This window comes from Pezoporus occidentalis, unplaced genomic scaffold, assembly GCF_034315485.1.
Source record: "Pezoporus occidentalis ecotype Australia unplaced genomic scaffold, CSIRO_AGI_Poc_V1 ctg8, whole genome shotgun sequence".
NCBI classification, from domain to species: domain Eukaryota; kingdom Metazoa; phylum Chordata; class Aves; order Psittaciformes; family Psittacidae; genus Pezoporus; species Pezoporus occidentalis.
Window position 1 is genome coordinate 4,347,877 of NW_026916158.1, and position 24,345 is coordinate 4,372,221.

Consider the following 24,345-nt stretch of genomic DNA (forward strand, 5'->3'; position numbering starts at 1 on the left):
CCGTGTTCAAGACACTCAAACCCCTGACTATGACACCACCCTTTTAACCAGTTATTAACCTGGCCAATCCTCCTAGCTTTTTTTAGGTCCTCCCCTGTATCCTGGAGAATTAACGAAAAGACTATCTGAGCTCCAGAGCCCCTAACCACCTCCCCCAGGGCTCTGTAGTCCTTTATGTTCCCCAGGCTACTACTATCTATATCCCTAGCACCCACATGTATCACCAGGAGTGGATAATAGTCTGTGGGACTTACTAGAGCAGGCAGCCTCTCTGCCACATCCCCGATCCGTGCCCCCGGTAGGCAACACACCTCCCTTGAGACGGGATCTGGCCAGCAGACGAGTGCTTCTGTCCCTTTCAGTGTAGAGTCCCCTACTACTACGACCTGCTGCTTTTTCCTAGCAGCATGAGTAGAGATCTTCTTTAGCAGTGCATCAGCCGGCTGTTTCTGGCTCGAATGTGTTTCCTCATTAGCCCCCATGCAGGACAGGAAAGCAGTTCTGCGTGGGGACAACAGATATAGGAGGAAGCCCCTTGCTTTTGGTTGCCCTTTTCCTCCTTTTTTTGTTGTTGTTTTTTTTTTTTGTCACTAATTCCCAGCTTCCCAAGTTAACGGCCTCCTTCTTTCCTTCATGATGCTTAAAGCACATCCACCACCCCCAGGCCAAGGCAGGGTATTCCTCCTCCTCCCTGCCTGTTTGAAATGGCAGCCTCAGCACCCCGGGGGTAAAAGTATAAAGTGACTGGGGAAAGGGAGGTTATTTGCAGCTGTGCTGTAGAAATGCAGAAATTCCTCCACTCCTTGTTAACCCAATGAAAAGCACAACCTAGTCACTAAGACTCATTTCCATATGCAAAGTTTCACCTGACCAGTTCTGCGTTCTTCAGGGTATGGGTCACAAGTACTCCCAAGCCTCGTGGTCAAGAGCATTTTTGCTAAGCACAAGAAACAAACCCAAAACGTAAAAAGGGAGAGGGTTACACTTCCAGGCAAACAAAATGAGACACAAGAGCTTTGTTCCTGAAGGATAAACCTAGAAATGACCTGTGCTTTGCAGCCATAGCTACAGTAACAGGGCTGCCAAGTAAACTGCCAGCCTAGTTAAAAACCCATCCTGTTAGCTCCCTCCAGCAGCAGGAGAATAGAACCTAACCCCAGATCCAGCCCCAGCCTGTAAAGGAAACATCAGGTCTGCCACCTGCACAAGTTTGATCAGAACAGTGTTTCTCAAGTTGCTCTACGCAAAATCCTACACAAGCCATGCTATTCAAGTGTTCTTATGTAGCTGGAAGCATTCAAAACATTAAGAACTAAGAACAGATGAAATAACACTTTGAAAAAAAGACTCTACCATAGTACTATATAACCCATATATTGACTGGTAAAAAAAAAAAAAAAAGAAAAATTAGAATGCAATGAAACCTTAAAGTGTATTCCATTACTTTTATCCAACCATATTTTCTGTAACTTGAAAGTTTAGTCAGCAGCAATGACAGATGGGCACAGAAAGCAAAGAAAGATTAATTTAATGCGATGAAAGGCAGAAGAGGAGAGTATATTGGAAGACTGTTTCCTCCCACAGCACAAACTTAACAAGTGTTTTCAAGTTCAGTTTAATTAAGCTATAATTGCCTTCTGTAGAAGTGTTGGTGAGAAGACTGCTGCACAGCTGGAATAACACAGTAAGTTAATTACCACCCTCAATTAAAAAGAAGAGTCTTTTGAGATGTTTTTCCCGGTAGCAAGAACAGTTTAAGAATTATTTAGCAGTGCTTTAGCAGGGTTTTTAACACATCAGGTAACAGATTTGTAATAAAAAAAAAAAAAACAAACAAAACGCTACAGCAGGACAAGAACCATACATCAACTACCATTGCTAGCATTGCATTTCTCTTATTTAAAAAGCTACAGGGAACACAGAATACCATGCATATACAGATATGACCAACTATTTTGAAATACCTGCTCTTCAGCACGAGGGAACTGCCAGCTTACCCTAGAAAAGTTTTTCCTCCAGCTAAATAAAGGTTATAAAAAATAAAAAAAAACAAACACAAAACAACAAAAGACCCAAAAAGGTGAGTGTTGTCTTTATCAATACAGATGAAAGTGTGTCAACTATAGTGTTCACTTTGGAACCGTGGAGCATAGTTTTTGGCACTTTCATTCTCCTGTGTTGTGATCAAGTCTATTATCGCTGTCAGTACTGCTGTATCCCTGGATTTGATATCATTCCAGTCCACAGGATGTGGGTTTTCTATTTTTTCTTGCAGAAGATCATCAAGCTCTTGTCTTAAATTCTGGAATTAAAGTATTTGTTGGAATGAAGGAAAAAAAAGGAAAAGAAAGAAGAGGCCATTAGAGCTACATACAACAAACAACATCACTACACTAAGTTCAAAGCTCTAGGGCCTTTGTTCTTCTAATATTTACACATGCTGCTCTCCCAGCAATTCATTTGAACATTGCTAGTTTCAGATCAAAAGCTGCTTCTCAAAAACAAGCAGTATTTCCTTATATGACAGATGACCACTTCTGGATGTGACAGCCTTTAACAGTCTATACATACATCCACTGGCCAACTATTTCAGGATTAAAAATATCTGGGTTAAAAAAAAAAACAAACCTCAGATACAACTTCTAGATCTAGTATTAAATATTAAACAGAGCTATACTCAGCCCCTCCTTCCTGGAAGATTAACTGCTAGCTTAAGAGCCCATCCTCATGTTTCCATATCTGTGGGGACATTTCATGCACTGATCAAGTCATCCTACAGCTTCTGCTAAGGAGAAGTATAGAGATTAAGCTCTTCAAATGTTTCAACCAAGACATGTTAATAAATCCTATCATTCTATCCTATGACTCTCCTCTGAAGCTTCTACAGTTTTCCAGCATCCCCATGAATTCTTCAAGCAGAGGCTGCACCAGCTGAACATCACCACCATGCTCCTGGCACCTCAGCAGGCACACAGCTATTATACTGGAAACAAACAAAACCAGAGTGCTCACCTGCTCCACAGGCCAAACATAAGGGAACACATTACTGTTTACTTTTTCCCAGTTTGCCATGTGATACAGACTGTTCAGAACACTGTTTCTACTACTGCATTTATCTACACACCTTCGCTAGATCTCTTTTGCTTACTTTGTGTACTTGAACTGCTTACTGGGAAAACATGATGTTTTCATTGTCATCTCCCTACAGCAGTAACTCACTAGCTACTCAGGAATATCAAGCACAGAATTCTCTAAGAAGCATCAGTGTTACACCAAGTCTTCATCTACATTACTATTAAACATAGTCACCTTAACTAAGTGCGCTATTCTTTCTGGAGACTGGAAAACAATCCATTCATCCACAGCAATGGTATCCTGATCTTTATCCTTCTGAATGGATATGTCTCCTCCAAAGAACAAGAGACAGTATGGAGAGACCTCTGTACAGTCATACAAGTAAATCTGCAAGGAGACAAAATTGTTCAATCACCCTTCAAAACATCTTAAGTGACATCAGAAACCCTTAACAAAACTAACAGAATTCCATAAGATTGTTTTTCGTTCATTCACAAATTTGCAAAACATTTATGAAGCGACTCAGTGGGAAAAAAGGTACATGAAATCACATTGAACAGTAGCAGAACAGTGCCGAATACAGTCCCTCACACCAAGTGGCAAAATCAAACCAAATATTACATAAAAATTAAAAAAAAAAAAATCAGCATATTCACAAGTGTTACACTAGATTGAAATGGGGGACCCCCCCCAACAAAATCTAACAAAACTCCAAAACCAAAATTACACCTGTTATTGCCAGAACCTTAAAAAAAAAACCAACCAAACCCAAACCCTCCAAAACCCAAACTAAAAGAACGCAAACATGAAGCCACAGAAGTTAGTTACTTGTGGAACGATACCAGCAGTATCACAAAGTATGTAACCTGATGGCATATAAAAGGAATGACCCAAGAAAAGAGAGCTTCAAAACAAAGGCACTGTTCACACCTCCTTTGAAACCTTATCCAATCGTATTGAAGAGTCGTGAAAATAAACTACACAAATATATGCCACATACACTGCTAGTTCTCATCTTCAAATGGTACACAAGCCAGTTATAATGGAACTCTGTTTCTTCCACATTAACTGATTTAGGATGAATATTAACCGTGCCATCTGTCTTGGTGCAAACTTTCACCCTTAAAAAAAAAGAAAAGTTTTTATTTTAGGATTGAAGTAAGATCATGGAAGTTCAGCACAATCGGGTCTCAAGTTAAGAAAATCTCTAATTCTCTACTAGCATACTAAATTCTGAAAATACAGGGACATTCAAAGAAACTTTAACCCTTTCCATAGAAGATTACCACTGACTCTACAGTACAAATTTTCAGACATCTCTCTCTGTATTTCAAGAAGCTTGAATTTTTTGTCAAATCTACCCCCCTAAAAATCAAGTGCCAGCGCTGTTCAAATGAAAGGCAGTGTTACTGAATTAAGGTGAGAGAGGCAAAACGGTTACTGTAACAAATCTCTTGCTTAGCGCATCATAAAACAGCCTTCCTGGGCAGCAGGCATACAAGCAGCTCCACCATGCGGCAAAGACAGAGCAACACAGCAGCTTGCATCAGGTGTCCGAACTTCCTGCATCCTTCAGGCGACTCCAGCATGATTAAAGAGTTATCAACTGACTAGCAGCGTCAGGTATAAACAGGTGTAAATTATGCTATATTGAGTGTAATTTTGACTACCTGTCTCTTACTCCTTTCACAGAAATAAACACTTGGGTTTTCTTAGTTGGCTTTTTTTTTTAATTATAGGCATAATGATTCCTCTTAGCTTGTTGTTTTGACATTACACACCCAGGAAGCTGATCAAAATCTTCAACCCTTGAATCTATGCTCACTCTTTAATCATGTTCACAAAGGACAGTACCAACATTCTGACAAGAGTACCATTACTGTGAGTAACAGCTAATAAGAATAAATAGTCTGATAATATAAGAAGCGACAAAACACCAGACCAGAATTTCTGGGCTCAATCTTGCCAAACAGTAAGAAAGGACTGTGTTTCAACCACTGCTTGTTGATGGTCCAGCTCCTTCAGCAGCAGTGTTACTGATACACTGTAACACTAACCATGGCACAATAAGGTCACACAAACCATTTCAGGCTAGCAGGTACCCAAATGTTAAACAAAGTAAAGATCAACAATCCCAAGCCCTCATCTACCCTTCCCAAAGGAAGTAACCCACAACCATGACTTGAGCTATAAAAGGATATTCGTTCCTGCAATCAGGGTCTTTGCTTCACCTTGCCCAACTACCCAATATGTAGAAAATGCCTTGAATACAACCAATATTAAGCCAAACCCTTACATTTTTCTCTTTTTGCTGAAGCTTGGCCGGATCTTTGCAACTTTCGGATATAAACCAGCACAGATGACCGCTTTGAGCAACTTCTCATTATCTGTAGAAGACAGCAAAGTAAACCAAACAGTTCTGCACACTGAGATTTCAGCTATCAGAAATCTTCCAATTCCTTCCACTATTTACCTGAGTTGGTATTAGATTTGGGATCCTTGGGGTCTCTACTATTCACAAAACCAGCTGCAAGGAGATGCTCAGCAAACTGCCCTTTCATGTTATGCAGCATCTAGGAAACAAAAGTAGTCCCAAAATGATGCTGTGCCAAAAGGCCTCCCATTTTCCCCACAGACACAATCATCCTCTAAACTGTTAGGATTTTACCTGAAGTGTATTTGAAGACAGGAAATATTCCCAGCAATAGTCTTTCTCAGTTCTGAAGCCACGACGCCGAGTTTCTTCCCAGCCCTAAAAATTAAAACCGTAGTTCAAAGGCGTTTGTGACTGAACACATAAAAAAAAAACAAAACAACTAAGGACAATGAAAACATGGAGGTCAACCACCAATACAGATACATTTTTCTCTACAAGAGAGGAAGCAAATCCTTTGATCCCTTTATGTATCTGCAGAACAGAGCAGAAATACACAACTTCACAACATTCTGAATCAAAAACTTTCCTTTTCAATGTGAGGAGTGAAATCGAGCTAAGTTAGACAGAATTTCAGGTTCAGGTTTTTATAGAAACCAAAAGAACAAGAATACAGCAAGGTAATTATAACACTGTTTTCTTTGTCACTTTCACAGACATCACAAGAAATTTGGTGATTGAGCCTGAAGATAAGATTCCTTCACACTATACAACAGAGTATATACTGAATATATATATACAGAATACAACAGAACACATACTGATCAGTTTCCTCCTTAGAATAAACCATATCACTCAAATTATAATTCTAGAAGGAAAACAACATTAAAACATGCCTACCATGAAAGCATTCACCACAGTTAGATGATCGCTTTTAGTGTTCTTTGACAATTCCTTTCTTCTTGCATCTGCTACTTTCTCTTTGCCCTAAGAATAATTAGAACCTATAAGGTATTCATGACACAACAGTTCCATTTTCCTAATTATTATATATACAGCAATACTTTGTATGCAACATGAAATGTAATGAAATCTAATGAAAAGTAAAGCTCCTTCCAATATTCTGTAGACAAGACCTCATAGTACATGAAGGCAAACTTTCACTAATAAAAATGTAATTAAAATGAAAATAAGATTAAAGTGATTTTAAATTATAGCATCTCAGTAGGTCCCAACATCCTTCTGAGATTCTTAAAATCTGACGTGTAATTCTCGTCCCAGAAACTTTACCAGAGGGATGACAAAAGGGTCTTTGAAGCTGAGGCTGGCTGCAATTGTAAGAACTGGATCCAAGCAGCAGAATAAAGCTCCAAAGAGGATCATTTTTCCAATATGTGGTTCAACTGGTAATCGTGCTAAATGGACTCCTAGTGGAGTCAGTTCCTCTTGTCTGTCCAAAGCATTCTGTCAAAAGGAGGAGAAAGAAAAAAAAAAAACAAAAACCAAACAAAAACAGGCCGGGGGGGGGAGAGTAAACACAGTATTAGAAATGGAGAGGATTTCCTTGAAATAGCCACTAGTCTACCTAGAGAACAACAAAAACCTAATAGCTGAAGAACGTAGCTGGCTGTCAATGAGGTATGGTAGGAAAGTAATCAAGCAAGTTACGAAGAAATTAAAATGCTTAACTAGAGCCAAGAAAATAGCAACCAGCTTTGTGCTGGTTGTGGGGTTTACTAGGCTCAGTGTCTTTCTGGACAAAAGTATGAAGAATTACTAACATTTGAGTGTCTTTCTATTCTCCTGATCAAGCTTCCTTTTAGAATTGTCTTTACCCTTACCTTCTGTTTGCATTTACTTTACCCTTCACTACTGCACAGCATTGTCACAGAACACCAAACGTATGGCTGAATTTTAATTTTACCTACACATCCATAGAATCACACCATCAGTGCGAGATAGTGCTCTTCACCTGAATCAGAAGTTTCAATTTATTGCTAAAACCAATTTGTACAAATAATACCAGTGGTACAAACACGTCATTAATCTCTCCTTCCCCAGCATCCAAAGGGGCAATGACATACAAGATCTGTCTCCTATAAGCTTTTACTTGCCCACAGGAAAAGTATCTCAAACTCTTCACTGATCTGACTGGGATAGGAAGGCTTGGTGGATGCAGCTTGGTGGATGAACAGAATGAACAGGGTGATACAGAAGTTATGAGTTTAGTAACTATCTGTAGGGAACTTCAATCAAGGTGCATGTATGTTATGAATAATTTAGAAAGGAACTACTCTATGCAGCCATAAACATCATTTATGATGCAAAATTATTTCCTCTCTTCAGTGAAGATATATAAAAGTCTACACAATAGAGTATGGGGTTGCAATGTCCAGACCTGTAGAATCCGAACTGTTTGATAACAAACAATGCAGTAACATGGTTATAAACAGGTACTGCCTTGCACGTAAATTAAGTAATACTTTACCAGCTCCATTAGATGATTTATGGCCAGCATTACAGCATCACGAGATGGTGGATCCATTAGTTTGCTCAGAAAATAAGCAATTCCACCAAGCTTTAGAATCTGAAGGAAAAAAAAACAAACAACAAAACAACAAACACTCAACCAAAAACCTACAGCAATTGAAGAAAGATGGCTACCTACACTTAGTAAGCAATGACCACACTGATTTCAGGTGTGAATAACTCAAAAGGTTCAGTTTGAATTTCACCAATTAAGAACTAAGGAATAAAATAAAATTAATGACGACATTTGAAGCATAAGGATCTATTTTTCATTCAGTATGCACAGACATGGTATTCCATAGGCATGCATAAGGAATTCCATACGAAATGCCTAAAAAGGGAAACTCATGTCAGTCCTAAAACTACTTTTTAGTAAATTTCTCTTAAGAAATCATCACATTCCTTGACACACTGGCATTCCCACTGAAGCTCCTCTGACTGAATGATATTTGGGGGGAGAGGAAAGGAAGCACAGCCCAAGATTTTGTTAACAGACTTCAGCTTTTATTTATACTAGACAACCCTATTTTTCCCGGGCTTGATGCCTCCAGATACAAGTATGCCTTCTGCAGAAGTTGCTACAATTACTAGCTTAATGTCTGTTACTTCTGGAGTAACAGAATTTCAACTTGAATACAACCCCAGGCTCACAGTTGCATTATCTCTCAACCTATTATTCTAATGGAAAAGTAGATAATTAATAGGTTTGAAGATTCATATGTTTACCTTGATTTGTAAACAGAGTTCTTCCAAAGGTGTCCTCAAGATCTCTGGTAACTGATAATCATCTAGAAGGCTAGCCCGGAGTCCATTGTACAGATGATAACAGTGGCCTGGCTGAACTCTGCAATTATTTAAATAAATAACTGTATGAGGTTTTTTCCTATGCCACTATGACATTATGTTTATAAACAGCTTTCAAAACAACTCAAGGAAATGAAACAGGTGTATTCAACTGTAAAAAACATTTCAGCCTTCTGAAACACAGACCCATCAACAGGAAACAGGCATGCAGAACACAGTAAAAAAAAGCAGGACTTCTCCAAGAATGAAGCACAGCACAGCACAAGTGAAATCAGTTCCCTAGACAAGAAACCATTCTTTCCCTAAGTACAAGAGGGAGTTGTGCTAGAATCTGCGGCTGAACATAGGAATAACAAAGTCACATCTTCAGCCTGCATGTGCTCCAAGACTAAAGAAATTCAGCCCCACAAAACTTAAGTTCTAACTACCCACATTATTCTTACCTTCCTGCTCGACCTTTCCTCTGCTTGGCATTAGCTTTACTAACCCACTCTGCTGCCATTGTGCTAATGTTGTTCTGTGTGTCAAAGTGAGTTTCCTTTATTTTTCCACCATCTATAACAAACACGACGTCATCTATTGTAATGCTGTTTAAGAAAAGAGAGAAAAAAAAAAAAGCAGCTCTTCATCTTTGCAAGCTTGATGTAGGATTTAAAAGGGGGGTTTATCCTCTCCTTATCCCCTCCCAAATTGTGAGCCAACAATTACAAAAATTTGTTTGGAATTTCATTCAGAATTAGGTTTCTAAGCAGCAGTTCAATAGGTACATTTATTCTCCTAGGTCTAGCAAAAGTCATCATGTGGGGTTATGAAGCCTATAGGGAGAACAGGCAGGTCACATTTATCATGTGCAACAAAGACAAGTCATTATAGTAAAATCTATGTTTTAATTGTTTAAGACAATTAAAGGAAATCTCCCGTTTAGTCTATAAACATTTCTAAACGTAATGGGTTATAAATGAATGGTACAAAACCAAAAACATATGTTTTGAAACATTAACAGGTTAATACTTTAAATTATGACTTTCATTTATTTTGTTAAGTATAGAGCTGGTTTGGGTCTGTATAGCTAGCTATTTACCTAGTCTCTGCAATGTTGGTAGCAATCACGATTTTCCTTACTCCTGGCGGGGTCTTCTTAAAAACCTGTAATTATCCATGGCCCATTTATATGTTTGCCAAAACCAAACATATGCTTAAGTAATGTTTTTTGTAGTTGTGAAGTAGAACAATAAAAGAAAGGCATACCTGAGTCTGGTTAACAGTAGGCATCAATGAATGTAAAGGTATGATAATAAACCTATCTGAAAATTAAAAATCAGTAGAAGATACAGTATAAGCACAGAAACTGTAATTTTACGGGAAAATCAAACTATGCAGAATAGAGAAAATAAGCTGTAAGTATTCTGTTTCTTATTCAGAATTGATAGGTATATGTATATAATGGCAAATTATAAAGTAAAAAGATGTAAAGGATTTTTTTATTATGCTATGATGACAAGTTTAAGAAAGCATATGAAGTTATGTACAGTAATTTATATTTCATTTTTAAAGACTCAAACCATTTTAAAATTGCTGAAGTTTAATAAATAAACTGTCACTGCTTCATCTTTCAAGAGATTCAATTCCTTATCTGTGGAATGTATACAACATGAACTGCACAACAATTACCTGAACAGTCAAGAGCATAGTTAGACAAGTCAGATGGAATTATGAGTTACGCAGACAGGACAAATGAATGTGCATCAGATTTTTAGTGTCTTATTATAAAAGCTTCTAGGGATAAACAGAATTTAAAAGAACTATAGGCAAAACAGTAAACAGAAGCTGCTGAAGAATCAAGAAAAGAGGAAATGAACACAGAATGAAGAGAGAGTTTAGTTTGGAAGTTACTGCAGCTACAAGAAAGGACAACAGAAAAAGATGCAGGTCTGAGATTCTTTCTCAGACTGTTCACACCTACACTGAGGAAAATGAGCTACCATTAGCAGATGAAAGATACCATATAAACGCAAAAAAGCTGAAGACACTACAATCATTTTAACAGGAGAATGGAGGGAAAAAAAAAAAACAACCCAAAAAACCAAAACCCCACACCAAACCCAGTGCAATACCAGCAATCACATACAAAACTTACAAGTTTGCCACTAACACCAATGCTAGAATTTCAATGTAAAATTTTGGGTTTACCTGATTTAAACATGACTTGTGACATCAAGAGATCATGCAACGTGCTAATGTTGTCCCAGCCTGGAAGAAACACAAGAATTGCACCATCCTATACATAAAAGGGAAGGGAAAAGAGGTCAGAATAAACTGCAAAGAACAAGCTACTTGCACACTAATACAGAAATATTGGATATGTAATACTTGAAACCTTGCTGACTGGAATTTGGAGCAAAGTTTATAAGTTGGTTTCCTCTAAGAGTTACATATTTATATGAACGTAATAAAACATTTGATTTTAAACATGTTTCCCCTGAAGTGTCTTTAAACACAGCCAAGTCAACACTAGAAGACTTTTAGCTGCAAATAAAACAGATATACAGGTTTTACAATTTTCAACACAGGAAGAACAAAATACAAAACAGCAACTCCTCCTTATTACTCACACCTTAATTGAGCTATCATCTGCAATACTAAATTGTTTGATACTTTTAACAATAAAAATTCTCATTAAGGAATCAGACATGGTGTCAGCCCTCCCACAAATGTTTTTCCAACTCAGAAACAAACATGTTAACTTCAGGTTATGAGAAGCTACGTTACACCTATGGTAACAGATGCTATTCTTATGCTTGCTACTTCTTCAGGCATAGGAACTTTCTCACATTAATAATCTGATAATATTATTACTAAATAACAAGGTAAGGCACATTTAGAGATAACTATTAATGCAGCTGTACTAACTACTAATCTTGACAAGCTGGAAGCTGGAAGATTCTGCTAGCTAGTTTGGTAAATGTGATTAGACTTTAGCTAGGTTGTATAAAAATTCATTCTTTTCAGCATCCAAGCTGTATTTAGATACAGCTTCCAGCAGAAGAACTATTAAAGCCAACTGCATAGTGTAGATACGGGGCAGTGAACAGCTTCTTAAGTATCGCTCTTGCCCCCTCACCCCAATGCTGAGGAATTAAGAACAGGGATACAGTTGTACACTAAAGAGGTCTTCAAACAGTTTTCTACACCTGTTTCACATAATCTAACTTTTACTACAAAGAATACTACCTTTAACAAACACAGACAAGGTCACAGAAAGAACTAGAAGTTAAAATTTAATTTTTAATTATACTATTTTCCATCAAATAACTAAAGTGTGTAATTAATTTGAAGGCTTCTTTAAAAACTTAGCCAAAAGAAAAAAGTTCATCAATCTGAATCAAAATGGCACTCAAACCTTCAGATATCTCTCCCACTTTATCTACTAAACAACCTCTCATAGATATTGTCATTGAAAGAATTCAGGGTCTTTTATTCCCCTTGCTCAGAAGACACCATAAATGAGTAAAACAAATGTAGTTCTAAGTTTTCCAAGTTTCTTCTGTACGTAGTTCTCATTAATACCCACAACCCCCACTCAAGGAAATGCTTAGACATGTGTTCCCCTTTAAACACAGATTCTATCCCATCGTTTCAATAAACACTGCAACTAACCACATTCTTAACTCAGGGCTTAAATAGTAATTAGATACTTACAGCTGTTAGATTACTTCTCAGAAGAGCAAAACAAGAAATTATTCTATCTGCATGAGAAGCCAAACTGTCAGCTCTGACATTCCCAACAGCCACTAACCACAATTCAGTCACATCATTAGAATGGGAAGACAGGAGACAGAAGTGTACCTCTTCTTCCAAAACAATGTGCCTGATAAGCGCTGCTATAAGGTCAAGGTCAACCTTGTCATCATCCATCATTTCCAAGGCATCTATAGTACTTGCTGAATACCTGCAGGCATGAAAAGCACACACAATGGTACCTTAGTAACACACACAGCCATGCACTCAAGTTTCTGTTATAAGGCTCTGCAACCACACATCTATGTAATCCACTACACCAATTTATTTTGTCTGCTCAATTACTGTACCTTCAATGTGCTCTCAAGATTTAGTTTAGTGCAATTATCATCAGTTTGGAATACCAGCATTAAGAATTACCATGTTATGACCAAACAGCATCTGAAGCATTTACACAATCTCTCTCTCCCCACAGATTAACAATGTCCTAACTAATCTGAGTTTACCTCTCTAACTCACAGTGAGTACAGGAAACATCTGTTCAGCTCTGGTTCATGAAAGTTAACAGTGTCAAAAGAATTGCCAACTGGTTCAAAAGACATAGTGGGAAAGGGAAGGAACACAAATGGACTGAGCAGAGTATGGGACAGGCCAGAGAAAGACACACCACTGAGGAGTTTTCCCTTAGAAAAGGGAGATGAAGCTGAGCCACCTGTATTCATTATTGTTGCAAGCTAGATATACACACAGTTCCAAATGCAGAGGGTAAGATGGGAATAAAACAGTGAGATGTTGTTCCTGAGAAATCAGTCAGGCTATCCAATTAATCAACCTATCCAGATCACCAAAGTAGTCAAATGCTGTGTTTCAAGTAAACAGTCTCTACTAGGTGCTCAAGAGGCAAAATTATTTAGGTTGGTTTTAAATCACCCTAGAGGAGTACTTAAATATTCTGAGAAAAAGGGGTTTTAATTTTGGTTTTGGTATTTTTTGTGGGGAGTGGTTTATAAACCAGCATACTTTTTATTATATTGATTACAGGACTAAAATATTATGAAAACTCTCAAAGACTGAAGAAGGGAATTACTCGTTAGAAGAGAACTAAAGACCAAAGCTGAAGAAGCCTAATGTTATGGCGAAGACTGTAATGGGCAACACCAACACCAAGCAACTCCACAGCTGTAAGCCTTCTTACAATTTGCACAAGCAGAGGAAGCTAATTCTCTGTGATAACTCGAAAGCACTTCAGCGGTTGCTAGCCAACGGTACTGGCAATTCCATCATTACTGTTTTCCACAGTAGCAACTATCCCATCATTAATAAAAGCACAGTAATAGAATAGAGGACTTATTTCTGTTTCTCAGTTTAGAAGTGTCTAAAAAGTTAATGCTAAAGAGTAACTCTCGAGAACAACCTGCCCCGCAGCTGCCTTAAGTAGCCTGGCCATCGTTCCCTGTAGATTTCCTCTTTTTCTTCTTTTTCTGGCCTGCTTACATGTCCTTGCATGAAGCCTTTCTTCCACCGTGGCCGACGGTCTGTGTTTTCTGGAGTATACCTTTACATTTAAATAACACATGTAAGTCAATTTTGAAACTATAGCACTTTAAAACCACCTTCAAACTATGGATAATATGTTGCACTTTGGCTATACCATGTAAATAAGATTACGCTTCTTTCCTGAAAGAAATCTTATCTATAAAACCAGGTACCAACTCCAGTAAGTGTGAGAATATGCAGAAAAAGTCTGAGCAAATGGAAAGACTAGCTTGATTTAGTAGCCCAAAAATTCACCACACTGAAACACAAGTTTTTTTTCCCCCTCCTCAAGCTAAAAATTCACCACACTGGAAGGCAGACAAGTTGTTTTTCTTTCCCTTCCTCAAGCCAGCATTTCCAGATAGCTATATGCCATTTTCAATTATGCTAAAATTGAACTTCCCTTGAAAGGTTCTCTGTCGAAAAACAGCTAATTCTTGCACAGGTTATTTATACCAAGGTAAATTCTGAGAAGACATAAAAAGCAAAATAACCCAAAATACTACGTAATGGTGTTTCAGATAATACACTTACCTCAACTTCTCAATTACGTCTTCGAGGAGATATTCTGCCACAGGGAAGGTGAATCCAGGTATGTGAATCATTGGACAATTATCTGTTGAGGAAGGCATAACTCTGTTTTAAAATGGCAAAAAATACTGTACTAAGAGGCAAAAATAGTAAAAATTATTGATTGTAATATAGTTGCCAAGTCTACCGGGTTTTTTCATTTATTTTGAAATTCTCACAGAAGACACCAAATTCAATTCCAAATAGAGTGGCTAATACAAAAAGCACAGGGAGCTGAATAAAAAACATTGGTAGCAAGCAGTACATTGTTTGCCAGCATGTTCACTGTGCTTCAATCTGGTTGCCCGCTCAGACCAAGACTTCCAAAATATGGTAAATATTATAATATGAAAACTCTGAATACCCTTTTGGCTTAAACCACAACCCCTTTCCACCATACAAACACATACAGAAGCAGTGTATGCTCATAACACTGAAGGGAATAAGCATCTCCGGCAGCTGGCAACTATCCGTAAAATTGAAGTCATTACCTCACTTGCTAAAAATCAATCCTAAAACCTGAGAACTGCATTATACTGTAGAAGCCTAAATTACTTACGAGGAACATTTATAGGAAGCACTTCACCTACCAAAATACTCCGAAAACTTCTCCGCATTTAGAGTAGCACTCATGAGTATTACTTTCAGGTCCAAACGAATATTCAAAAGATCTTTAATAATGCTCATTAAAACATCTGACTGAAGATTTCTTTCATGAATTTCATCAAGGACTACATGACTAATGCTGGACAAGTTCCTAAAAGAGAAGAGTAGAAAGTAAAGCATTTTGTTTTTCGCAAAATTAAAAAAAAAAAACCACCGAGACTGTTAGAAGCAGCTCAGTAGTCAAGTCATTTCATAACTGTATTAAGTTTCTTACTAAACAGGAAAACTTACTTATCTGACTGGAGCCACTGTAGGACAATTCCTGTAGTACAGTACAATATTGAACCTTGTTTCCTTGGTAACCGACTGAAAGAGACACATTCAGAATTCCTCAGTTCTCTTCTGTGTTTTACATAGTGCCTTACAAGCTTAAAATCAAAATGCAGATAGTCATTACAGACATTAGTGAGTATGCCTCATTCTCTAACTTGCTCACCTAGAGTTCAGCTGGAGGAACAAAGGAATGAGCCCACAGTCGCAGCACTTTTCCTGAAAGGTTATGAACTACTTGTCATCTGACAGAACTCCTGACTTCCCAGACATTTTCATCATTTGCACATGGATCTGCTGACCCCAAATTCTCGTTGCTAGCTAAGCTCAGCACAGATGATAAAATATGCAGCAGTATAACATTATTGATTAAATTATAAGAAGAAACACATAAATGAGCTTCTATAAATTCAAACAGGACAAGGGGGAATAGCTTTAAACTCACAGAGGAGAGATTTAGGTCAGATATACGGAAGCTCTTCACTGCGCAGGTGTTGAGACATTGGAAGAGGCTGCCCAGAGAAGCTGTGGCTGCCTCATCCCTAGCAGTGTTCAAGAGTAGGTTGGACGGGGCTCTGAGCAACCGGGTCTGGTGTGAGGTAGCCCTGCCCATGGCAGGAAGATGAAACTATATGAGCTTTAAGATCTTTTCAAACACAAACCATTCTATGATTCTACAACTGTATTAAATTAAAACACTGAAAGTACTAAGCTGTTATGTCTCACCAGCAGTTTTGTTGCAATTATAATTGAGATTCCATTATTTGCTGGCAACATTTACCTGGTTTTTGGTTTTTGTTTTTAATAGACTACTCCAAATGTAATAGCCTTTTCTCTATGGCACTAGGTCTACAAACTCTTGTCAATCCACCTAATTTTATTACCTGATCCCAGTGGGATTACTCAACAGGTAACAATAGGTAGCAAATACTTAAGTTTTCCATAGAAATATGTCTTGTAGCATTCTCTCTTTTAGCATTTCTGTTTTTCCTTGAAATTCATGGATTAGGAACATCAGTTTTATCTCTATCTACAGCAGGACCTTTTAAAAGGGCTGAAAAAAGGGCTTGGACAAAGTATGATTTAGTGCTAGCTACAACACTGCATAAAATACAACTGCACGCAAGCTTTGTGCTGTATTTCTAAAACCTTATTCTCTACACCAGGTAGCCACAGGAATTCTTTTTGGAGAAAATATCAGAATGTCATCTTAATGTTATCCACATTAAGAACTACTTCTCAAATTTTCTCTTGCTTGAGTAATAGATAGCACTTTACATAAATGCACAAAAACTGCCAGAGGAGCCTTTCTTACCTCTGTAGACGAATTTGGTATCCTGTACTCTTGCCACTACCGCATACTTCTGCCCTTTCAGCAGCCACCCTCTCAGCCACCTTAGAAAAATAAAAAAAAACAAAACAGTGCATTAAAGAAATTTTGTAACCCCACATGGCTGATTATGATTTAGCTACTCAGCAGCAAGGAATATTTAGAATCAAGATGGTACACAAACAACAAAGAAACACCCTAAAAATCACTTTCACCCCTCCACTGAAAACAGCCTTTCCCGTCAGCAATCCGAGAACAAGGGTGTGACCCAGGAGATATTAACCATAACCATATAGGCATTAGCAATACTCTCACACTTTCAGCAGGATGAGCTTGCCTTAAAGGAAGTATGGTTCTATAATCATTTGACATTTAACTATCAAGAATCACTGTGAACTTAAGACAAATTCTTTCTTTAATATACCACTAAACCATCTGGAAACATTACTGTTTACCTTCATTCACTTTTGCACTGCCCAAATCTATTAAAATCACAGATAAAAGCTTTGATTAAATTCAGGCACAAGAGTGACCTGCAGTGCCAGTACTCTCTTAACAACCAAAACTTATGAAATATCAAAGTAGTGTATATTAACAAAATTGTTATTTGCAATAGAATCTAAGACAACTTAAAATAAACACCTTCACTGTCCGCTATAGGCTGAATGCTTTAAACTTAGCATGAGTACATGTGAGGGTAGAGACATCATTCATTCATTCAATGACTGCAAGGAAGGCTGTAGTATTTCCTCAGATTTAATGGGGGGAAGTAAATCACAAAAAGTATGTCCTGGGTTCAGCAGTAGCAGTCATTTTTCCCCTTCTTGGTAGCTGGTGCAGTGCAGTGTTTTGACTTTCAGCTCGGGAACAGAGCTGATAACAAGCGATGTTTTGGTTTGGCCAAGGACTTTGTGAGCCTCATGCTCTGCCAGGGAGGAGGGGGAGCCAGGAGGAAGCAGAGACAGGACACCTGACCCAAGTTAGCCAAAGAGGTATTCCATACCACAGCACGTCATGCCCAAGATGTGACTGGGAGTTAGCCGGAAGGGCTGGGAGACTGCAGGGTTGGAGGAGGTATCGGTCGGAGCTTGGTCGGGCTTGGGGGGCTAGTTATCGGTTGGCTGGTGGTGAGATGATGTATTCTCTTCCCTTGTTATTTCCTTTATCATTATTATCATTGGTGGTAGCAGTAGTGATTTGTGTTATACCTTAGTTACTAAACTGTTCTTATCTCAACCCGTGGGAGTTGCATTCTTTTCGATTCTCCTCTCCGTCCCTCCGAGAGCAGGGGGAGGGCAAGAAAAGGGGGGGAAGTGAGTGAACGAGTTGCCTGACTGGGTTTGGACCACGACAGTTCTTTTTGGCGCCCAACGTGGGGCACGAAGGGTTGAGATAACGACAGATTTGACTGGATTAATAGTCACTCGTCACAATGCTGATTTATTGGCTCTCAGAGTTGTTCTTGTTGATCTCACAGCTTCAGAATGTTGTAACTTATGTAGAGCCGGTATTTGCTGTGATAGTGTTTATCAAGTGTGGGGCCTGGGCTAAGGTTCTTGTCTCACTGTGCTTTATGGCAATGGCTTGTAATACGGGCGGGCTCCAGCAGCAGGGCGGGACGGACGTGACCGTGGACTTGTACGTGGCCGTCCGGCTGCTCTTCACCCTCCTGGCCCTCGCCCTACTCTCCATCTTCGTGAGGCTGCGGGGAGCCGAGGGGGAGCGGCCTCGGGAGCCGGAGGCAGCCGAAGCGGCCCGGGAGAGCGGCCCCGGGGACCAAGCGGCGGCAGGAGCGGGGCCGGAGGCCGCGAGGGGACGGCTGCCGGTGGAGGAGGTCGGGGCGGTCGAGGAGCAGAAGGAGGGGGCTGCCGAGCAGCGGGAGAAGGCGGCGGAGGAGCCGAGCCCCGCGGAAGAGCCGAGCCCCGCGGAGGAGCCCAGCCCTGCGACGGCCGAAAGCATTTCCCGGAAGCCGCCCGCCGAGCCCCAGGAGGATGCAGGAGACCACGCAGCATTTCCCAGCAAGGCAGAGGAGGAAGAGCTGGACTCAGGAAAAGAGAAGCTGGCGGTGGGAGAGCCGGCAAGCACAGCAGCTGCACCAGCCCCAGTGACAAGCACAGCAGCTGCACCAGCCCCAGTGACAAGTACAGCAGCATCAGTTGAGAGTTCTGGAGGTTTTGAATGGCCTTTGAGCATCCTTGGGACCTGCCTGCTGATTGTGATGGGGATCAGCATGTTGGCACACACACAGACTGTGTTCTACCCACAACCATTTTGTCTGATCTCAAAAGTTAAGCAGAGTCAGGTTTGGGTCTTGTCTGGGGTTAGACGACAATACAGGGGGACCAAGAGGTTTTCCCCAAGGCTGCACAGCCAGGAGTGGCAGGGTGTGTGTGACAGTATGGGCAAGTATCTAGTCCACTGGGCCTCTCCAGTGCTTTGGAAGCATTGGAGATGGAAGGCAGCTGTATGGAGTCCCCAGCAACAAGCTGCAGAAACTGCTAAAGGGGACAGTGAATTATTTTAAGCCTGGTGGGCCCAATGCACTTCAGGCCATCAGAGCAGAGATGCAACACAGAGATGGACTCATGATCGAGGGGTGGACTTAGCAATGGACACTATTGCCCAGGTTATTCACGAGTGTGAACACTGCACACAGTCTCTCCTGCTCTGGAAGACTGTTACAAGAGATGGAGCCTGACATCATGGACCAGATGGACTCAGCAGCTTTATAGGGACTGGTCCATGCACTAAGATAAGAGTGCACTGAGATAAGAGTGATGGTATATTGAAAATGTGGGATCTGAGCATGACGTGAATGGTATGGAATAAGGGGTGGATAATGTCCTGGGTTCAGCAGTAGCAGTCATTTTTCCCCTTCTTGGTAGCTGGTGCAGTGCAGTGTTTTGACTTTCAGCTCGGGAACAGAGCTGATAACAAGCGATGTTTTGGTTTGGCCAAGGACTTTGTGAGCCTCATGCTCTGCCAGGGAGGAGGGGGAGCCAGGAGGAAGCAGAGACAGGACACCTGACCCAAGTTAGCCAAAGAGGTATTCCATACCACAGCACGTCATGCCCAAGATGTGACTGGGAGTTAGCCGGAAGGGCTGGGAGACTGCAGGGTTGGAGGAGGTATCGGTCAGAGCTTGGTCGGGCTGGGGGGGCGAGTTATCGGTTGGCTGGTGGTGAGATGATGTATTCTCTTCCCTTGTTATTTCCTTTATCATTATTATCATTGGTGGTAGCAGTAGTGATTTGTGTTATACCTTAGTTACTAAACTGTTCTTATCTCAACCCGTGGGAGTTGCATTCTTTTTGATTCTCCTCTCCGTCCCTCCGAGAGCAGGGGGAGGGCAAGAAAAGGGGGGGGAAGTGAGCGAACGAATTACCTGACTGGGTTTAAACCACGACAAAGTATCTCTATTTGTCAAAGCAGCACTTACCGAGATGGCACTGATCCTCCTAGGCTGAGTACAAACAATCCTGCATGTAGACCCTTTCCCTCGCTCAATGTAATCATCCAGGATGAACTGTGTCACTTGGGTTGTCTTTCCACAACCAGTTTCACCACTGATCACAGTTACTCGATTATTGTTTATAAGGTTTACAAGTTCCTGTTTCCAAAGAGAAAACAAATGCTTTATTGTCTGAAACAGATTTTAGAAGCATTTTGACAATCCTCTGCTACTGTGCAGTAAACTTAGAAGAAAGTGCCATAGCACCTAAAAGAAAAGATACCTGTTTCTTGTAATACTAAAAAAAAAAAAAAGTTTAAATAAAAAAAAATTAAGTTTAAAGCACACAGAAGTAAATCCTGCACATTCGCGCTTCACGTGAGATTTAAACTGTATCGAACCTGAATACTAGTTTAAAATACTCAAGATCCTGTGCAAAACCAACATAAAATAACTAAAATGAAAGCCTGAAATAAGTTTTTAAAATCTTCTCCCTCCTACCTGCCATGTGCTTGTCTTTGGTGACTGAAAACAAGCGTTCTCCCCCTTGGACTCCAAGACTGCACTAACTAAAGATTTTCAGCACAATATTTCAATATTTCTTATACCAATAGGAACAGATTTCTTACACTCCTGTCTCTACCCATAATCCAAAGGATTGTAAAGGGGAATATAACTATTTTAAGAAACAAACACTAACAGGAAGGACTACATGATGACAAACACATTAACTTTGGAAAAAAGCTCACTAATTGTTCACTGAGTCTGCAAAAAAGAAGATAACAAAATACCCAATTTCTATTTCGTATAGGCAACATCAAATGAAGAATAAACATCAATTAGTAATAACCCATACTATCATTTATGTTATACTTTGACTGGGAGACTAATGTCAGTAAAAGCCAGCAGTACAGCCACTAATTCTGTGAGTAAAAAGGGTTTAATCAGCATTTTGTTCAATTCTAACTTGGGCAAATATTAAACAAAAGGCCACAATTTTACCTACGTAAGAAAAAGAAAGCATGACAATTTACATAGTTGTCAATTACTCTATCCAAAATCCAAGCAACTAGGAACATTCTAGAAGTTTAACTGGCATAGAAAGTCCACCTACACTTAAAAAAGTGTACATAAATGTAATCATTCACTACCATTTCCACAACTAATGCTGCCCCTGCTCATAAATCCTTATCTAGCCCCAGAGTAACTTCATACATATCTTGAAGCAGTGAACCAGAGCTACTTTCAGGGAAGAAGTCAAACTCAGAGTCAGAATGTAGGAGGCTTCATGACCTTTATAAAAGGCAACAGAAGTTTCCTGTTAGTCCCAGTTACACAACAGTTTTTTCCTTTTTTACAACAGAGCCACAGAAACATGCATTCTTTCAACTTAAATACACATTTACCTGTCTCATCCCATATGAAGGGAGTTTCTCTCGGAATCTCTGAGAAAAAAGAAAACAACATTATGTATCTTTAAACACCTCTTCAAGACTGAAGTAATATAAGCAATTTCATCTATGATCTAGGCTAAACTGTAAAATAACACAACAAATTGTTCAATTAATACTTACATAAATATAGGCCCACTAGAAAACATGTTCAATTCTGAGAATGTTTCAGTTTGATTAATTTAGCAAAGTTACTCAAAACCAAGAGCTCAGTATATGAAGAGGTGCACAAATACAGTTGCAAGATCAGGGCCCTGGACCAACAGAAGGACCATCTGCTCACAGAAAGACTGTTTCATTTAACAGCTTTATATATGGCTATTAGACCAACATAAACTATGTTTTTGAGAGGCAATTCCTTCAGAGCCCATTTTGGTGCTTTCAGTTTTAAACATAAATGCAGGGATGCAATCTGTTTAAAACAAACAGAAATCCCACCTAACTAAACAATCAACAATCTTAAAATTTTAGCTTTTATGCAAGCAGAAGTCTGTTTTATAATAAATTACTGTGCTACTGACAGGTAGCATTTTGTAAATTCTGGGGCAAATGTAACATCACAACAACTTCCTAGTAAATAAACCGCAGGAACTTATGTTTTCAGGCTAATTTAATTAAAAAAAAATAAATTAAAAAGCCAATTAAGAGCTTTCTATTTAACACATGGAGAAGTACCTGCATTTCAATATATCTAGGATCAGATTTCTTCTTTCTTAAGTCTTCTTTAAGTTGCTCATCTAAATTAGTATCCTGCTCATTTTTTTCAAAGAGGTATTCCACATCCCGATCAAGAGATGTTTTTTCCAAGGCTGGTCTCTGTCTTACAGGAGCTTTTTCAGCCTCTGCTTTCACTTTAGGGGGTTGTTCTGGAGTAGGTCTGAAATAAGTGCAGAGAACAGAGGTTTCTAAGATTATCCAAGATATGCCAGGCCCCTGTGAAGAGTGCACTGAGCACTCAAAGTAAACCTTAAATCTGGATTTGAGACATTACACTCAGGAGTCACTTGACCACCAGCTGATGACAGTATGGTGTATACTGTGAAAACAAAGTCTGAAAATCACCAGCCATCAAAAATTTGACATCTGGATCTAGAAGTGTAACATATTCTTTGTACCTAACAAAGCAACAAAACATTCCAGAAAACTACTGCTGAGTCCACTGCCAGAACCACTGCCCTGTAACCAGATCATTTGCAAAACGGAGACCCAAACTCCCCAGTTCACTGGACTCAGGAGTAAAACTCCTGCCTACCTATTTCATTGCTATTATTTAAAATCCTCTATGTGACAAGAGCAGATGCTATTTCAGAGAGTCTCAGGAAATACCTCAAGATGATTTATTTTCCAATAAATGAAAAATGAAGTCAAATGCCACTGCTGGAAGAGTCGTTCCAGAGGCCAGTGGAGCTTAAAATTTCCATATATCTACTACAGCAGGCCTGGAGATCAATTACAGGCTTTTACAATTTTAAAGAGAAATTAACACCCCAAAGTCAGCAACAACCTGGAAGGGTTGCTGTTTACAAGCAATGGTTACAACCAGCTGTTTCAGTATGGCAGTACCTGCGGAAAAGACTGAGTGTTCGTTAACCTAACTCACTAGCTACATCTAAATAACTTCTAACGTATCTTCCTGTCAGTCTGTGCGAAGCTTGTTCAAGTCAAAGTAAATAAAAGCATTAGTAACTGTTTCTCTTTACCCTTCTTCATCCCCAGACCACCAGGACATGGCTTCTTGCTCTTTTTCATTTTTAGTTTGGACAGTGTTCAAGAGCTGCACAATTCGCTCTTCTCTGCGTTCATCCATACGCACGACGGCTCTCTGACAGAAAAGCAGAACAACTCTCATCGACATGTACCTGACACATACATAAACGCACTCACTTCTAACACGGAGGCCCGGCCCGGCCGCCGCCCTCTCCCCGTTAAGGGCTCCGTTGAGTCGGCTCCCTCCCGGCTGGGCTGCCGCAGCCCCCCTCCCCTCCCGCGCTGCGTGAGCAGAACGAGGCGCCCCAGCACCGGGAGCACAAGCGGTACCTCTGCCCCAAGGGGGCCGCCCCTCACCTGCTGCCGGTCCGTCTCCTTGCTCTTCTGACCCTGCTTCCGCGCGTACCACAGCCCGATTTCACGGCCCTTGAGGTGGCTTGGGTGGCGCCCGCGGCCCCCGCCGCGGCCCCCGTGTCCCCCCGCGGCGGAGGAAGGCCCGCCATCGCCGCCGCGGCCCCAGTCCCGGCGGTGCTCGTAGCTCATGGCCGCCCAACAACCGGCTCCACCGTCACGCCCGCCGCTCGCTCTTACTGCCTCACTTCCGCTCGCCACCCGGCCCCGCGCCTCCACGCCCCGCCCGCGTAGGCGAGGCCGGTAGGCCGCCGGTTCGAGTCCCCCAAGCCCTCAGGGTGAGGCAGAACTGCGACTAACTGAGGCAATGTACTCACCGCAGTGTGTCATCCCAGTGCATCTCGCATGACTCCCCGCTCGTTTCAGTTTAGAGACCCGAGTTCTGACTTCTCCTTTCTGAGGTGGCAGACAGGATTTTAAGGAAACGTCAGTC

General features: G+C 40.3%; 1 protein-coding gene across 2 annotated transcripts; it reads right to left on the reverse strand.

Annotated features, from left to right (window-relative positions):
• Positions 1-2,072: 2,072 nt before the first annotated feature.
• DHX36 (DEAH-box helicase 36) lies at positions 2,073-24,100 on the reverse strand. Of its 2 annotated transcripts, XM_062603433.1 has the most exons (25): positions 23,859-24,099; positions 23,495-23,616; positions 22,470-22,671; positions 21,750-21,788; positions 20,332-20,502; positions 16,878-16,957; positions 15,524-15,598; positions 15,217-15,383; positions 14,591-14,672; positions 13,935-14,075; positions 12,629-12,731; positions 10,973-11,060; positions 10,031-10,086; positions 9,864-9,928; positions 9,226-9,369; positions 8,705-8,822; positions 7,938-8,036; positions 6,740-6,913; positions 6,350-6,436; positions 5,744-5,827; positions 5,549-5,648; positions 5,372-5,462; positions 4,076-4,196; positions 3,310-3,462; positions 2,073-2,302 (listed from the first exon to the last, which is right to left on the reverse strand). In XM_062603433.1, exons 1-25 carry the CDS (start codon positions 24,042-24,044, stop codon positions 2,117-2,119), a joined length of 2,934 nt encoding a protein of 977 aa, XP_062459417.1. In that variant the 5' UTR covers positions 24,045-24,099; the 3' UTR covers positions 2,073-2,116. The 2 variants fall into 2 exon arrangements, with proteins under 2 accessions (XP_062459417.1, XP_062459418.1); XM_062603434.1 differs by lacking the exon at positions 6,350-6,436 and having other exon boundaries at positions 23,859-24,100.
• Between the last annotated feature and the right edge of the window lie 245 nt (positions 24,101-24,345).

Coding starts and splice junctions, on each gene's coding strand:
- DHX36 (XM_062603433.1), bottom strand. CDS start 24,044: ATGAGCTACGAGCACCGCCGGGACTGGGGCCGCGGCGGCGATGGCGGG. Junction 15,599..16,877: donor TACCAAATTCGTCTACAGAG/GTAAGAAAGGCT, acceptor TGTCTCTTTCAG/TCGGTTACCAAGGAAACAAG. Junction 5,463..5,548: donor CAAATCTAATACCAACTCAG/GTAAATAGTGGA, acceptor TGTCTTCTACAG/ATAATGAGAAGTTGCTCAAA.